Source organism: Triturus cristatus, chromosome 3_1 (assembly GCF_964204655.1).
Source record: "Triturus cristatus chromosome 3_1, aTriCri1.1, whole genome shotgun sequence".
NCBI classification, from domain to species: Eukaryota; Metazoa; Chordata; class Amphibia; order Caudata; family Salamandridae; genus Triturus; species Triturus cristatus.
The window spans coordinates 449,321,096-449,338,210 of NC_140583.1; the positions used below are offsets into that span (position 1 = coordinate 449,321,096).

Genomic DNA, 17,115 nt, shown 5'->3' on the forward strand with positions numbered 1-17,115 from the left:
CCAATGAATAAAAATGCCAATAAAATGGACTACATTAAAAAAAAAAGAAGCAAAAGAAAAAGTAGAACACAAAATAACACTGGTTTGCTGATTCAGAATATAGGCTCAAGCAATTCTAAATTACACATTTGTCTCTCACAGACTCCAAGTGTAGTTGTAGCGCATGTCACCTGGTCTTACTGTGAGTAGTCAGGGTTTTTGTAGGCCTTGCCATACATTTCAGATTTTTTTCTAACCATTTTTGAAAAATGTACCATATTAAAAAACTATTTTCCTTTAAGTTGGTTAGTGCAATTTTGTAATTTGAGACCCTGACAATATTTATATTTTGTTGTTCCACATTTACCATCACTTTATAGTTTGAATGGGTAAATCTGCCTCTAGGCATACAGGAGTAGAAAGTCACTATTCATCCAATAATTTCATTCCTATTTTTCCCATCTCGACCTTGAGAAGTTTTCCTTTGCAGTCTTATTTTCTCCATATATATCTTCAGCCTTCCAATTAACCAAGTTCAGTTCTGTATAGTTCCTTTTCCTGCGGTTCCTGGACATTCACTAACAGTAAGATCTATTGTTATCTCACCAGCCCAGTCACAGTAAGCAGTCTGGGCCTCCTTGTTCACAACCACTGGCATGCTGAGCAGCCTTCAGCTCTATCTGTCCAGTGCCCATGACAGGGTAGTTGAATGGGGATTAGAGAACTCTAGAATCTTCACTGAGACCTTTTCTTTCTGGATTGCATATTATAATTCTTTCAGTGGAAGGGGTGTGACCACAAGCCCTCCTGCCTGGTTTCCAAGCCTTGGGAACGGGCAGGTTCGCTTCAGCCATATTTCAGGCAGAACATTGCACTTCCTTTTGTCCCTTCTTGTATGTAGGACCTTTTGTGGTGGGCAACCCATTTGCTTCCCTGTACAGAACAGTTGCAGTAACTGTTTGTACTAAATTGGCATCACAATCTAAATTTTGTCTGGTTACTTAGGTGACAGGGAAAGGATTAACAAAGCACAGAAATACAATGTATAATTTCCTTTACTGAGCATCACAGAAGCTTGCATGGCTGAAGGAGGTTAACATCATTTATGATCAGTCAGTGTGGCAAGAATGATCAAACGTGCAGCGTGTGGAAAGCAAACATTCACTTACTGCTTAAGCTATGAGGCCAATGAGTGTGTCACAAGGTGGAATGATGTATACATTTCTCAAAGCAAAGGATCATCTAGTCATTACAATGTTGTAATGTTGCTTTTAGAAAGCAAACAATACAGTTGCCAGCAAATAGATTTACCCACATCTTTCACAGCCTACACCACCCAACAGATATGAGGTCATTCTGCATTTGCTGGCACTATCTAGTGGTTTCCAGAGATATTACCAATCAATGAAAACAAAAAATGGAGGGAATCTGCATTTTCTGCGTGGTACCCTGGATTTTTTGCCCTTTTGCTAGACCCTATATTTTTGCAGGCTTTACTACTCCGTGTACTTTACCCTGGCTAACCAGCAGTAAAGTGCATGTGCACCCCCCTTTAAACATGATCAAATTGGCATACAAATTGGTGAAAAAATGAGTTACTTACCTGTAACTATTGTTCTCCAGTATTGGTATCTTTCATAGATTTACACGCTTGAATCATCCCCGTCGTCGTACTGGAAGTCCCACGGTATACTTATAAAAGCAGTAGATAATACTACCATAGGCTACAATGCAACGAACAGTCACTGTAATAGCCATTCTACTTTCTTTTGTAAAAAAGAACCAAACTTAAGTAGCAGCCAATCAGGCGACAGCACCCTGGAGCACACTCCCAAGAGAGGCTAGGTTCCTCAGATTTTCAAGCACATGTGTAAAACGTTATACCATGAGGAAATAAGGAAGTCTCTAGGGGAGGGGGTCGCATGTGAATCTATGAAAGATACCAATACTGGAGAACTGTAGTTACAGGTAAGTAACTAATTTTCTTCTCCAGTATTGGATCTTTCATAGATTCACATGCTTGAATCAGAGTAGCTAGCAGTTACATGGACAAATGTGTATTGAAACAATCCAATATATACATAGCTACCCTTAGAGGATGGTGGGTAATAATATACATTCATATACTGAAACATATATAAAATACAATGTAGCTATTTACCATCAGTATATAAACCAAGTAACATGAAAAAAATAAAACAGCATACCATCATTTTAAACTGATAAAGACACTATGCCGAAGGAAAAAACACCTCTAAGAGTAGAGGCTTACCTTATTGAAACAGATGACGTAGAACAGCCTGTCCTACCGCTGCTTCGCTGTAAGTTGCCATATCCAGACAATAATGCCGTGTGAAAGTATGTGCACTCTTCCATGTAGTGGCACAGCAAATCTTGTCCAACGGGATTCCAGCAAAAAGAGCAGCAGAAGAGGAAACTGCTCTTGTAGAAGGTGCCTTGGCCTTGATTGTAAGTGGTTTACCCACTTTAGTATGACAGAGCTGAATAGTAGCAGAAATCTTTGTGGCAGCAGAATCCTACTTTGAGGCCCATAAGAGACCAGCAGTTGATCTGTTTTGCATAGCTGCTTAGTCCATTGCAAATAGAATTTGAGGCACCGTTTAAAACCCAAGCAGTGGAGAGGTTTTTCCGTTGGAGAAGGAGGATTTGGGAAAAAGGTGCGTAGGGCAACAGGTTCATTAACGTGAAACTGAGATGGAACCTTCGGGATGAATTTAGGATTTGTACTTAGTAAAGCATAGTCTTCTGTAAATTGTAAATAGGGTCCTCTTATGGTGAAAGCTTGAATTTCACTTACTCTCCTTGCGGAAGTAAGCGCGAGAAGCAATGCCACTTTCCAAGTGAGAAACCTAAGCTCAATTTTGTGAATTGGTTCAAACTGTGGTTTCATTAGTTGAGACAGGATCACATTGAGGCGCCACCCTGGCGGAGGAGGCCAAATGGAAGGAAAAGTCCTGAATAACCCTCTCATGAACTGTTTGATGATGCGAAAGGAACAAAGGAAAGAAGCGTCGGAAGTGGGTCTGTATCGGGAGATGGCTGTGAGGTGGACCCTCACTGACGCATACGCCAGTCCTGATTTTGCCAAAGAGAGTAGATAAGGCAAGATTTGTTCTGGAGATGAGAGAAGAGGGTGAATGTCGTTCCTAAGGCACCAATAGAAAAACGTTTCCATTTTAGTTTGTACGTCATAGTGGTTGACTCAGTTCCAGCCTTGGACAATATATCCCTACAGTACTGGGAAATGACTACGTTTTTGAACTCACTGAATTCAGGTGCCTAGCATGCAACTGAAGAGAAGCTGGGTGCGGATGTAGGATTTGTCTTTTGCTCATGGTCAGTAGAGTCGTTACTTGCAGGCAATAAGGCTTGGATTGCGATAGCAGAAGTAGCTGCATGAACCAATGCTGGCGGGGCCAACGTAGAGCACTGAGGATTAGCTGACACAGTTTCATTTTCATTTGAACTCTGGAGATGAGAGGGCAGGGGCGTAGCTAGAGCTTGTGGCGCCCGGGGCTAACCCTCAGATTGCCGCCCCTGGGGGGGGGGGGGGGTTGCTGGGGAAAAAGGACGGCAAGCACTTGAAAGAGGACCGAGAGACACGTAGTATCGCCGCTAATAGTTACCTCGATCATGCAAGTTACATGCACATACATGACACGGTCCAAGGCTACACAGTTGAATACACTGGTGACTGGCAGTGACTGGCAGTACAAAAGAGAACACACAGACTGCATGATCTATCTGGGGACTCAGAAAAACCGCATGTGACATCCATCAGAGAGCTGCGTGAACAATTACCTGGTAATCCCCTTCACACAATGCAAACATGCACATACATGACACTGTTCAGGGATCCACCATCTACAGCTGACATTAAATGACCATTCATCATGGTCCCCCCATTAAAGCAGTGCACTTTGTGATCTGCATGGTACATGTTCTTTGCAGCAGGCATATTAACCCTCTGTGCTACCTTTCCAGGAGTCAACCCTTCCACTAGACAAAACTCGGATCTCTCTCTAGGAAGAACATTAATCACCGAAGTTATCATGACATTTTTATTGTTTCTGAAAATTGCTGGAGGCCAGGAAGGTGGCAGCAAGTTTTTTTTAATCCATAATATACTTGCAAACACTACGCACCCACCCGAAATTGGTACCCAGTGCGGTCACACCGTTTGCACCGCCCTAACCTGCTCAAGGTTCATGTGACCTCAGTGACAGAGTCACAGTGACTGGATCACTGTTGCTCTAGGGTGTGCTGCTTCGTAGGCCTGCCCACAAGACTGGAGATGAACTTCAGTATGGATTGTGGTGGACAGGCCTTCAAGGTTAACTCACAATTAACACCACTAGGGTACACCTGCTTGTGCTAAGACATCAAGCCTTCTAAGATCTAGTGGGGCCTTGTAAGGTCTAGCATGGGAATATGCTCCCTCAGTAGAGTGGTCTGGTGGACTGGTCATGAAGGCTGAACTCAGTTCCCCAGTTCCAAATTCGACAGCTCTGGCCATAGTGCCACATCCTCTCCCCCACTGAACACCATACTGCCCCACTGAGAGAAACTCGCACTGCCTTCAGCTACAACCTAATTGTGCCCGCTATAAACACTTGGATGTGGCTCAATTCAAATTATGCACTTGATAAGAGTAATACGCTGCCTACAAAAAAAAAAGTAAAAGCAAACACTCATAGGGAATGCAAGATTAAGTAAAGCATGTGAAATGTAAGCAGACACAACATGGTTACCTTAACGATCTCTCACTCACTATTCAGAAATCAGTGAGTGGTTTTACCTGAAAAGTTAAGGACATTACTACAGGGCCCTGAAGGGAACCGTTTCAATGTCCATTGCTTATATCCTTAATAAACGTAAGCAGTATGGTTTAAAAGACCACATCCATTAACAGAGCCAAGGTACACATTTTGTTTTCCAATCCATCCATCAACCAGGTATTGCAGTACCTCCTGGAATGGTGCACTTCCCCACCTGGGGACAACAATGCTGTTCAAAGAAAGACGAGAAAACAAAAGTAGCGCTTCACTGCAAAGTCTGTAAAGTGAGGTTGATGAGTTTGGGTGTGAATAAAACCAAACTGGCCACTTTGCAATCACTCTGTCTTGCTTTATTTAGTTATGTATTTATTTTTCATATTTAAAACCTTCTATTTCTGTCCATCCCGCTGCACCTCTTTTTTGGATCCATTTCGCAGGGAAGCAACTAAATGAAAGAAGGAAAGAGGTTGTGAACCGTTTGTTCAAGTTATGGTTTTCAGTAAGTGAGGAGCAAGACAGAAAGAGAGGGAATAATAGGAAGATGGGGTGTGGGGGGACAGCTGCCAGCACAAAAAAGAAGAGGACATTGCCCGAGTCCTATTCCTTCTCTGCCCGTCCCCGAACGACCACGAAAGCAAGCCGAGCCTTATCTGAATGCCTTTGTCCGCCCCCAAAATGGTGCCGCCTGGGCCGGATGGTGCCGCCTGGGCCGGACTGCACCCCCCCCCCCAGCTACGCCACTGAAGCCAATTGGCAAAATGCCCTCTTACAATTTCATTTAAAAATCTCCCACTCCCCTCTTTGAAAACGTTGGCATGTATGCAGTGTTTAATTTGAGCCGATGGTGGTCGGTATGGGCCACGTTTTAAGAACTAGCACTTATTTTTCAGACATTGTGCGAGAGGTAGGGAGGGTAAAACACACACACACTGTAAGCAAAAAGGAAGAGAAAGATGGGAAAGCTGTAATTGATGTTTTGACTGATCATAAACTAGCTCAAAGGTTTATTATGCCTGCTGCAAAGAACTTATGTCATGCAGATCACAAAGTGCATATAATGTAAATAGGTCAGTGAGTTACTGCTATTAAAAGAGACATCCTTTCGTTACTTGAAGTTTATAAGTTAAAATCCTAAAATAGAGCAGTGAATTATTAATTGTCATCGAAGAACTGCATGCACACTGCAAAGTATAGGTTAGAGCATAGGTTAACGTTGCAAAAAGGATTCATTTGGGTTGAATCAATTCTTATTATTAAAGAGAACCCCTAACTTTGGTGTTCCGTTTTCAGTTTGCACTTCCCCAGACCAAGCACTCTTTAACTAAATGTCACTCATACACCTTGTAGTCCTCTGGCTTATGTAACATTTCCTATATGCTGATTAACACACGTATGATTGATTGTCCCTATGCAATGTGTGTGATGCAAAGTGCTCAGACACCCTACACAGGCATGAGTGGCACTATATAACTAATTAAATGCGTCTGAAAAAGATTGGTTATCGAGACTTGAGGGGCTCTGTTAAAAGGTGGTGGGGAGGAAATCCTTAGTGGAGGTGGAAATCACCTTCACCATGGATGGGGGAGACACCAACAAACATTGTCACACATGGTGCCACAAGCACTAAACCGGCCCTGGACACAGATCACACCTTCCCACATGGGTTTGAGCAATGTGAGATCATATCGGCCTCAGCAGTGAAATCTGTGCCCTCTGATTCAGTTCATGTAATCCTCACACACTCAAGGCAGGCGGTTACCCCGAGCCAGGATTAGATTAGGATAACAAATCGGCCAGGGCACAACCAAAAAAGTGGCCCACATTTACGTATTGCCTTTTCGCAAAACAGTGCTTCAGCTAAGTGTTGTGAAAAGAAAGAGGGCGGGTGGGGGGGCATGTTTTATTAACTTTACTTGGATAAAAAAAAATGCATAGTTTAGTTCACACTGCTGAGCGCCATACATCATTGCAAGTGAGACCACACTTCTGCTCAGGCCCCCTGCCCACCTCAATCAGCATACGTTAATGGGCCGGCCCAGCAGGAGAAAGGGAGGGATATCACCGCCCATCTGCCTCTTACCTCACTCGTGACTCGCTCCAGGGTCTCTATGGCAGGCAGGGGCGAGGTTGGTTCGAACTTCTTTAGCCGCCAGACCTGTCTCCAGAGCCATCAAATTACCCAGGTATCAGCACTGACTGCCCCAGGCCAGAATGAGCGCGAGAGCGCGTAGCGTGAAGTGCGTGACGCATCACTGCTACGTCGTTCTCATCGCGAGGGCAGGGCTGGCAAAAATAAATTCATATTTTTTTTTAATGTTTCCGACGGCCGTCATTGGTAGCGCTCGCGCTACAAGAGTGATTGACGGCCCTGGAGGCTGGTCAGTGCTAAGTGCGCTCAGCGCACACTTTCAAACTGGGCCGCGCGCGCGGCACTGGTGCCCGGTTGCGGCCGCGGCAGCCGTTATAATTTATTTGGGGACACAGTGTACCCAAATAAATTATAAAGGCCACCGCAACGGGCGACCAGTGCCGCGCGGCCACCCCCAAAATTGTGCCGCCTGGGGCAGACCGCCCCCCTCGCCCCCCCCTAGCTACGCCAGTGTGAGAGGGCATGGGGGAAAAGTGTATGCAAAGAGTCCTGGCCATCTTAACAAAAACGCATTCCCCCATGACCCCCTTTGAGGTCCCCTGCTGGCGAAGAACCAGCATTTCTGGTTCTCTTGAGATGCAAATAGGTCTAAGTTGGGTGTTCCCCATTTCTGGAAGATGGAGTTGAGAATTACCTGATCGAGTTCCCACTTGTGATTTGCTTGACCTAGTGTGCTCAAAGTGTCTGCCTGGTTGTTCCTTACACCTGGGAGATGTTCCGCCTTGATGGTTATGTGATGTTGTAGTGCCCATTCCCAGATCGTTTGAGCTTCCAAAGATAGAACTGAAGACCTCGTTCCTCCCTGCTTGTTGAGATGAACAAGTTACTTACCTTCGGTAAAGCCTTTTCTGGTGAATACAGTATCTGCCTGTGGATTCCTCACCTTTTGAACTACCCTTACGCCAGCATTCCACAGTGTCACAATAGCACAACTCCGCTTGTGACTCCGTAGGACGTCATCGGAGCCATAAGAAGACCTCATTGGCGTGCTGACAAATGGGTGAACCGACAACATTTTGGAAATATACACAGTAAACAATATAAGCAACAATATACAGAGTATATCTTACAAGGAAGAAAAGAGACTGAAAATGCTAGACATTTCATAGCCACAAGCTACATAGCATTTCAAAAGACAAAGAAATACTAGTCATGATATACTCAAAATTATTTTCGGTATAGGTAGGCAGACAATGGGGAGGCGGGTGGGTCAGTGAGGAATCCACAGGCAGATACTGTATCCACCAGAAAAAGCGTTACCGAAGGTAAGTAACTTGTTCTTCTGATGCATACATCTGCCTGTGGATTTCTCACCTTTTGAATTGAATTCCAAAGCAGTCCCGCTCCCGGAGGAGGGTGTCCACCAACCTATACCAAAAGTTCTTTCAGCACAGAACAAGCAAAATGACAGTCCCTCCTCACCTCTGAATCTAAGCAATAATGCTTTGCATAAGTGTGGAGGGGGGCCCAAGTTGCTGCCTTACAGAGGTCTACCACAGGGACACCTCTAGCCAAAGCGGTAGAAGTCGTCTTAGCTCTAGTAGAATGAGGTCTAATACCTTCAGGCAGCTCCTTTTTGGCCCAGGTGTAACAGATCTTGATGAGAAGATGATCCACCTAGAAAGTGTTCGCTTGTGGACACCCTTGTCCTTCATTCTTCTCACATAAGACTGGATGACCAGCTCTTCGTTGGTTAAGTCCCTGGTTCTGTCCAGGTAGAAGCTGACCGCCCTTTCAGGGTCCAGGCGGGGGAAGTCTCTCCTCCTCCTTAGAACGGTGAGGTGGAGGATAGAAAGTAGGTAAGTTGATTGACTGCCCTAAATGGAAACGAGTAACCACCTTAAGCAGGAAAGCAGCTCTGGTCCTGAGAACCATCTTATCCGCATGAATGTTTATAAAAGGAGGTTGACAACTAAGAGCCTGAAGCTCACTTACCCTCCTGGCATAGGTAATAGCAACCAGAAAAGGTCTCTTGAAAGTAAGCAGTCTCAAAGGACAACTATGAAGAGGCCCAAAAGGAGACCCCTTCAGGAAGGTAAGAACCAAATTTAAATTGCACTGAGGCATAATAAAGGGAGTGGGAGGGAATCTATTAGTAAGGCCCTTAATGAACCTCATGACTATGGGGGACTTAAATAATGAAGGTTGATCTGGCAAACAGAGGAAGGCTGATAAAGCCGACAAGTAGCCCTTAACAGTTGCCATAGAAAAACCCTGCTGGGCCAAGAAAAGTGAAAAACTAAGTACATCAGACAAATGGGCCTTCAAAGGATCAATTGAACACGCCACTTAACAAATCTGGCCCATCTACAGGAATAGATAGATTTGGTGGAGTGTCTCCTGGCTGATAATATAACATCCACCACATCCAGCGGGAGAGAGAAAAAGCTCAGGTTGTCCCTTTCAATCTCCAGGCATGAAGGTGCAGGCTCTGAAGCTGCAGGTGTAGAACCTGCCCCTGCGACTGCGAGAGGAGGTCTACCCTGACAGGGAGACGGAGTAGAAGGTGCGATGAGAGGTGAAGTAAGTCAGTGTACCACACCCTTCTTGGCCAATCCGGGGCGATCAAAATAACTTGGGCCCGGTCTTGGCAAATCTTCCTCAGAACCCGAGGAATCAAGGGTATGGGGGGGAAACGCATAAAGGAGGTCTGAGCCCCAATCCAACTGAAACGCGTCCCCCAATGCTCCCGGCATCGGATACTGGAGACTGCAGAACGGCGGGCAATGCGCGTTCTCGCGAGTGGCAAATAGTTCCAACGGAGGAAAGCCCCACATCCTGAAGATGCAATGGACCACCTATGGATGAAGCAGCCACTCGTGATCAGTCAAGAATTGCCCACTGCAACTATCTGCACGCACATTCAACACTTTGGCCAGATGATTTGCAACCACACAAATCTGATGGTCCTGAGCCCAGGACCAGAGATGCAGAGCCTCTCTGCAGAGACGATATGACCCTACGCCTCCCTGCTTGTTTATGTACCACATCACAGTGGTGTCGTCTGTAAGGACTGACCTTGTTGTTTCCATCTGGGCTGTCTGTAGTAAGCAGCCTTTGGCGGTGCACGAAAAGTTTGTTGGTGCTGGTAGGAAGGGCAAAATGAGGTGTAAGCCTGAGGTTGATATTTCTGGTAACCTCCTTGAAATGAATAAGCTTCACGAAAGGGGGTCTTCCTGTATTGGTGCGTTCCCAAAGCTTTAGCTGTTTCGGTATCCGCCTTAATGGTCTGTAAGGCATCATCAATGCGTTTGCCAAAAAGCGCATCGCCATCAAAAGGCATATCCAGTATTTTGCTTTGCACCTCAGGGGGAAATGTCATTGTTTTCAGCCACCCTTGACGCCTAAGGACAGCAGCTTCAGCGAGCTGACGAAAGGCTAGAGAAGCCACATCCATAGAAGCATCTATTATCTCAGATGCAGATGTCTCTCCTTCCAAAACAATTTTTCTTGCCTCAAGTTTTTGGTCCTCTGGGAGAAGGTCCACGTAGGGCGCGATATCGGACCACATTTGGCAATCATATCTTCCTAATATCGCCAGTGCGTTAGCCGCGGGAACAGTACTGCCTGAGGTGGTGGTAAACCTCTTGCCAATATTATCAAGGGGCCTTCCCTCCTGGTCAGGTGGTGCAGTGATAGTTGCTGAAGGATTTCTTGATCTTCGTTGGGCAGCATGTGAAATGACAGATTCCGGTTTCGGATGCCCTACCAAACAAGCTGGCGCATCATCAGGAGCTTTATATTTTTTGCCAATCCTCGGAAAGACTTGAATAACCGTAGCAGGTGTTTTCATGACTTTTACACCTTCCTCCCAAATATGATCTAAAATGGGTATCGCTCTCAGTCTTTCTAGATAAATCTCTAAAATCATAAAGAAAACAGTCAGACTGCTTGACTGTCATGGACAATTGAAAGTGAGCAGCTTCTCTTTTAGTGAGTGGAAGCCGCCAATGTCCTCCTGCGGAGAATCCGCTGTCTGAGGAGATGGAGAAGCAGGTGTTGAAATAACATAGTTTTCCCACTCATTACCTGTTTGACTTTCACCTCGAGGTTCACCCTCCTCAATGTACCCATCATCAGAGGTATCATGTTTTTTTTGACGGGTATAAAGGCATTAGTTGCAACGTCGACGGTCGTTTACAGCCAGGTTTAGGATACAGCGTTGTCAGTTTCGTGTACGGCAGCGGTGTCTGTGTCATCGACGAGGACTTGATAGGAGAAGAAGGTGAAATCGTCGTCATTATTGTCGATGACGCAGGAACGGTAGTCGTCGACGTGGACTTAGACGAGGCAGAGGTTGGCATCAATGGAACCAACGTTGTTGACGAGGATGTCGCTGTTGACGACGAAGTTGTCGTCGTCGTCCGAGTCTTCATCGACAAAGAAGTCGTTGGCAGAGATGGTATCTTGGCAGTCGCTGGAAGGCGTCGGCGGTGGGGCTGCAGTTGACGGCGCAGTTGTATCCGTAGTCGATGATGCAAATTTTGCCGATGAGATTTTCGATGACGATGCAGTAGAAACATGTTCCGATGGTGATTTTTGCGTCAACGGGGACCCAGAGGATAGTGCTGTCGACGATATAGGCTTTTTAGAGACTGTAATCTTAATGGATGGTTCTGAAGATGTTTTTTCTTGTTTAGATGTTACATGCCTTCTCTCCTTAGTAGGAATTGAATGCTTTCCATTTTTACGAGAGTTTTTGGAAGCTTTTTCCTAGAAACCTCAGGAGATTCAGGGGATCTCTTCTTTTAGATGTTTCCCGATAGGCTTGTGAGGTAGAGCTCTCCTCATCCTCAGAGATGACATCAGACTTATTTTTCAGTCTCTGAAACCAAATCAGCAACCTACACTCTCTATCTTTAAGGGGTTGGTTGAGAAGATTCTACAAATCTTGCAGTCCTTTACCTTATGCTTGGGGTAGAGACAGTAGACACATTTTTTATGGGGATCTTCAGTATGCAGTCTCTTCGTACTGCATGTTCCACACGACCTGAAGAGACTTTCCTTTGAAGAATCCGAAATTTTAAGCAGAATCTGGTGAATTGAAGAATAAACTGAGCAGAGCTCAAGGAGACTCCCTGTCACACGATGTGCAGTAGGAAATCTGAGGAACCTGGCCTCTCTTGGGAGTGTTCTACAGCGTGCTGTCGCCTGATTGGCTGCTACTTAAGTTTGGTTCTTTATTACAAAATAAAGTAGATGGGCTATTGCAGTGACTGTTCATTTCATTGTAGCCTATGGTAGTATTATCTACAGTATAGTATACAGTGGGACTCGCACTATGACAACAGGGATGATTCAAGCATGTGAATCTATGAAAGATCCAATGCTGGAGAAATTTATCTTGCTTGTAACTCCCAAGTATATGGTACAAAATGTACCCAGAGCCTAAAAATTAAATTCCACTAGTGGAATGCAGCATATATTGTAGCAAACAATACGGTGAAAACATGCTTCAGCTTTACCATTGTAGCATGACCATAGCAGCATATAAACTGCAATTCAATCTGTAAAAATAAAGCTTTTTGTCAGGTCAAAATCTCCTTTCTAAATATTAATAAGTCACCCCGCAAGGTAGGGTGCTTTGTATTTAAAATGATGACATGTAGAAATGTAAAGTTAATGTCCATACACTGACAAGCACCAAAAAGGTATTTTCTATGCAGGAAGGCTGGCTGGCCCACAGAGAAAACCAGAGGACAGATTAAAATACTAATTCTGTATCTCAGGAATAAGATTAGCTAGAAAGCTAATTAAACAATTATTGTTAATAGTCATTAAAATAAAATTCAATGGTAAAGTCTCATTTTTAACATAAAATTAAGAAAACGTAACTAAGAAAATTACCTTCTCCCAGCCTGAAATTCCTGAAGGTGGATTTGCATTTGCTCACCATTTTCTCCCAGCCAGTGATAAGCATTTGAATAGGTATGAAAAAGGGTGTGAAAATCCTTCCTGGAGCAAACAATAGGTTGATCGGAATGGGCAGACATGACTTTGCTGAACCTCACAGAATATATAGGGATGGGTCTTCGTTTGACAGTACAGAGTCAAATCCTGCTTGAGAGTCTGCTGAGGTACATATCAAACTTGAGGAACACTTGAAAAGAAGGACAGAGAATGCCAAGACAAATCTTCTGTATCCGCCACCTGGTTGCTGATGAATCCTGCTTTACCATACCAAAAGTTTGCTTCTGGGTTTGTTGCAGGTACAGTGGATGCCTTATACTGGATTTTAATATTAGATGTGGGAGGACAATAGGATTACCATAGTGCACGCCTCACACACACAGTCAGCCCCAAGCGCCCAGGTTTATAGAGGCTGAAGACTTTCGGCATCTTGAAAATGCCCAAAGTGGGTAGGGTTGAACCCCGTAGCTTATAATCTATTGGTTAGGGTTTTGTGTGCCCATGAGTCATTTCCACTCACTAGCTAATGCCAGCCGTAGATGTTGCATCCCCAGGCAGCCACTTCAGAAGACTCTAGGATCTGAGGAAGAACAGACCTGGGCGACGTTCTGCCCTCTGAGAGGCCTTGGCCTGAGAGCAGCCCTGAAGGACTAGACCTGCTCCCTCTTGTACCCAAGAAATATAAATGGCCTTCAAGGGTCATAGGTCAAGTAACAGAGATACAAAAAGCTAGAAGAGGCCTTTCCTGCAACAGCCCAGCTGACCAGTAGCAACTAGACCCAGAATGGATCCTGCTGTTGGCCTTTCCCTGACACCCTGTGAGTCTTGCATTGCCTCCCCTGAAGTCCTAAGATGCTTTAGAAGTGTACTTCTGTGATGGATTGGCACTTAAAAGACTAAGGTCATAAGGTAAAATCTTAGACCGGGATGAACCTGGTTGGTGTATCCAACACATGCTCCATCGCAATCAGTGTCAAATTGTGCCTAGGTCCCAGTCTAATGCGATCTTTGACCATCAATGGCCTTTTGCGCCATTCCGACCTAAAACTTAAAGAATTAATCAAACTAGTTCCCCTTATTGGAAGTTTTTTTTGTCATTTTGGGGTCATTTTGCTTATAAAATTTTACTCTATTTTTCTAATTTGGCTTGGGATTTTTATTATTGTGCATTTTGACTATATAATGTTTTGGTATTGCATACATACTTTACCCATTGCCCTAAGTTAAGCCTGTTTGCACTGTGCTATAGCTACGAGGGGGCTGAGCGCAGGTTAAGTTATTGATTGTGAGCGCTCAACCTGACTAGGGTTGTGATTATTCCTTGAGGTTAGTAGTCATTGAACACAAGTAATAATTCAATTTCTTACAAGAAGAAACATAAGAATCCAGTATTTCGATGAGGAGGCAGTTAGGCAAGCTTATGAGTCCAAATGGACAGTTTGCCCAACCGCAAAGGCTCCTTTCCTGAACCCAGTTTTCTCCTCAGCACAGGATGCCCTTACATAGAACCCAACACCACAATGTGACACTTAAGTTAATTTTGCTCAGATGGGGGTAGTTCTGTATGGTATCAATTCAGTGTCAGTTAGTATTACCTAAAAAACTGTCAGGACAAACAAATTTAATCTTTTGTGACCGGACAACACAGAATATTGATGCCAACACTGCAAATGGTTCAACACGCAATAAAAGAGTAATCAACTTTATGAACAAGATCAGGACATATTGTTGTTTTAAAATAGCATTAAAAAAGTACCTGCAGTGAGCATTTGTTTGTAGATGGAAGAGGTAAGGACAAATACATAAATGCCTCAAAAGTTCGAGATTTTTTCCGACAAGAAAGACACTCTACTGTAGACTTGAACTGGCCTTGGAAAAGCTTCACTATAATGGACTCATTGAGCTGCATGTGCTTCATCCAGGCTAACTCTGCTGCTTTGAAATCATCAAGATGATCAATGTTTTCTTCTTTATACCTCTTTCTGTTGTTTGCCTAGAAATAACCAAAACCATACTTGAATCCCTCAGACCATTGGATATACAGCGTATTTCACAACACAAACATAAAGTGGTACACATTACATTAAGTATTATTCTCCATCACTGCTCTTCATAAATAAGTGCCTCAGTTCTAGCGTAGATGTGCACAATTATAAAACTCAGGTACACACAGAACCTTACATTTCTAATGGCAAGGTGAGGTGAAGGGGGACCAAGAAAGAGACTGATTTCATGAGCCCAACACTGATAATCTAGGTAGAACCCACAAGGCAACTATAAATGTTTTATTATGAAAGACATTAATTGTTCCAGTTAAGGTCTACGAGTGGCCACTGTATAATTTTTACGCCTTGAAATTCATTTCCTAGAAGGAAAATGCCGACTTAATAGTCAGGGGGCATACCTCGTCCAAGACCTCGCAGCACGCAGCATTCACTCTCCAATACCATAGGGATTTCCACCCCATAACAGACTATCTCAATGAAAGGCATATAAAATACCAAAAATAAAATACCCGCCCTACTAGTCTCCCTAGATGTGAGAAGGCATTTGACAGGGTTAGCTGGGCCTTTCTAGAAGCAGTACTAGGAAACCTAGAGCACCCCTTCAGTCTTATAAAATAGTGAGTTCTCCTCACTCTTGCAGAAGCAAGGTAATTACTGTATATTTTCCCCATGATAAGGAACTCTTCCCCAACCTGAGGACCAACACCAAACACAGCTAAGTCAATGCCCGGAAAGGCAGAATTGCCAGCATGCAGACCTAAAAGATTTAGCTGATCCAAGGACAGACATCCGGCAGAAGGAAAAGCAGTTATTATTTCACACGTACTTAAAATGAAGCAGGAAACTTCAGTGGCATCTGCCAGCGCAACTCTTAATGCATTGGGTAGGGACTAAACTCCCTATGTCACCAATCACAAACTCCTGTAACAATCTCCACAGGGGTTAGAACAAGTGACCCGAGAACTGAGAACTGGACACTACCCCAATCTCTGGAACCTCTGTTCTACACACCTCCTTCTACTGAGATATTGAAATACCAAAACACCCTCCTCCCCCCTCGGTAAGACTGTTCCATCTATCTCAGCCACACCTGAGGGCCACATCTCTAATGGGGAATGACCATTACACCCACATCCTCGATGGCTCTGGAATATTAGACTGGTCCAATAGGCCTAGTAATTGTGTTGGTTTTAAGTAATTCCTCTACCCTCTCTTCCTACCCCGCCGAAAACTGGTCCACTTCACCACATGGCACCACTCACATAGGCAGACAACGATACACCATAAAATCTGTGCATGCATAGCCCTCACCGCAGATTCTACACAAGGTACGCCCTCTGATATGAACCCACACAACCAAAATCCTTTCTCTCAACATTAGGGGCCTCAACTCGCCCAACAAAAGACGCCCTGGCGATATCTCATTATCTCCTTCGACAAGACGCAGATACTGTTCTCCTGAAAGAGACCCACCTCCGTAGAGAGGACAAATAATGATTGTGCCACTCGTGCTATCCTGATCAATATTGTGCCTCTCCCTCCACACAAAAACAGTAGCTGTAGTGATCCTGTGCAAGGTATAACTTGGACAGAAACTCTGCCACGTCATTCGGGACCCCCAAGACCGCAATCTCAAACAAGTGCTCCCTAAAGGGTGAACTTCCCTTACACTATTGAACTGATAGACTCTGACCAGGTTGGATTCATTCACAATAGGCAGGGAGCAGATAATCTCAGACATCTAGCATACTTTGTGGTAAAAGTATATAAGATGGACATACATGCCCTACTAGTCACCCCAGATGAGAGAAGAAATTCGACAGGGTTAGCTGGGCCTTCCTAGAAGCAGTACTAGCAAAAATACAAGTAGATCACAGAATGACAGACAAAGAAATGGCAGCCTACATCCCCCAAATAATTAGCCACGGGCCCAAGACAGGGGTGCCCTCTCTATTCACTTCTATTTGCTCTAATGAGGGAACCCCTTACTACTAAAATTAGACAAAACAGAGATCGAGGGGATCCCATTGGGGGGTCAGGAACACAAAATTGCGCTGTTTGCAGATCATATTCTGCTTACACTAACTAACCCAATGATCTCTCTGCCTACCCTAACCTGCACACTAGACCAGTTTAAGTGAGTTTCGGACTTTAAAATAAATAAGACAAATCACATATTCTCCATCTCATGCTCAGAGCACAAGACATCTTGACTTTACGCACACAAGCTCCTTTTCAATGGGCCTCATCTTCCATATGCTATCTGGGCCTT

The 17,115-nt window shown here is 44.4% G+C and overlaps 1 protein-coding gene across 1 annotated transcript in view; it reads right to left on the reverse strand.

Annotated features, from left to right (window-relative positions):
* Nucleotides 1-17,115, reverse strand: part of USP8 (ubiquitin specific peptidase 8) — a 724,285-nt gene that overhangs the window by 117,159 nt on the left and 590,011 nt on the right. Inside the window, exon 16 of the mRNA XM_085644251.1 lies at nt 14,594-14,830. Coding sequence (XP_085500377.1) covers nt 14,594-14,830 — 237 coding nt within the window. The remainder of the gene's footprint in view (nt 1-14,593; nt 14,831-17,115) is intronic.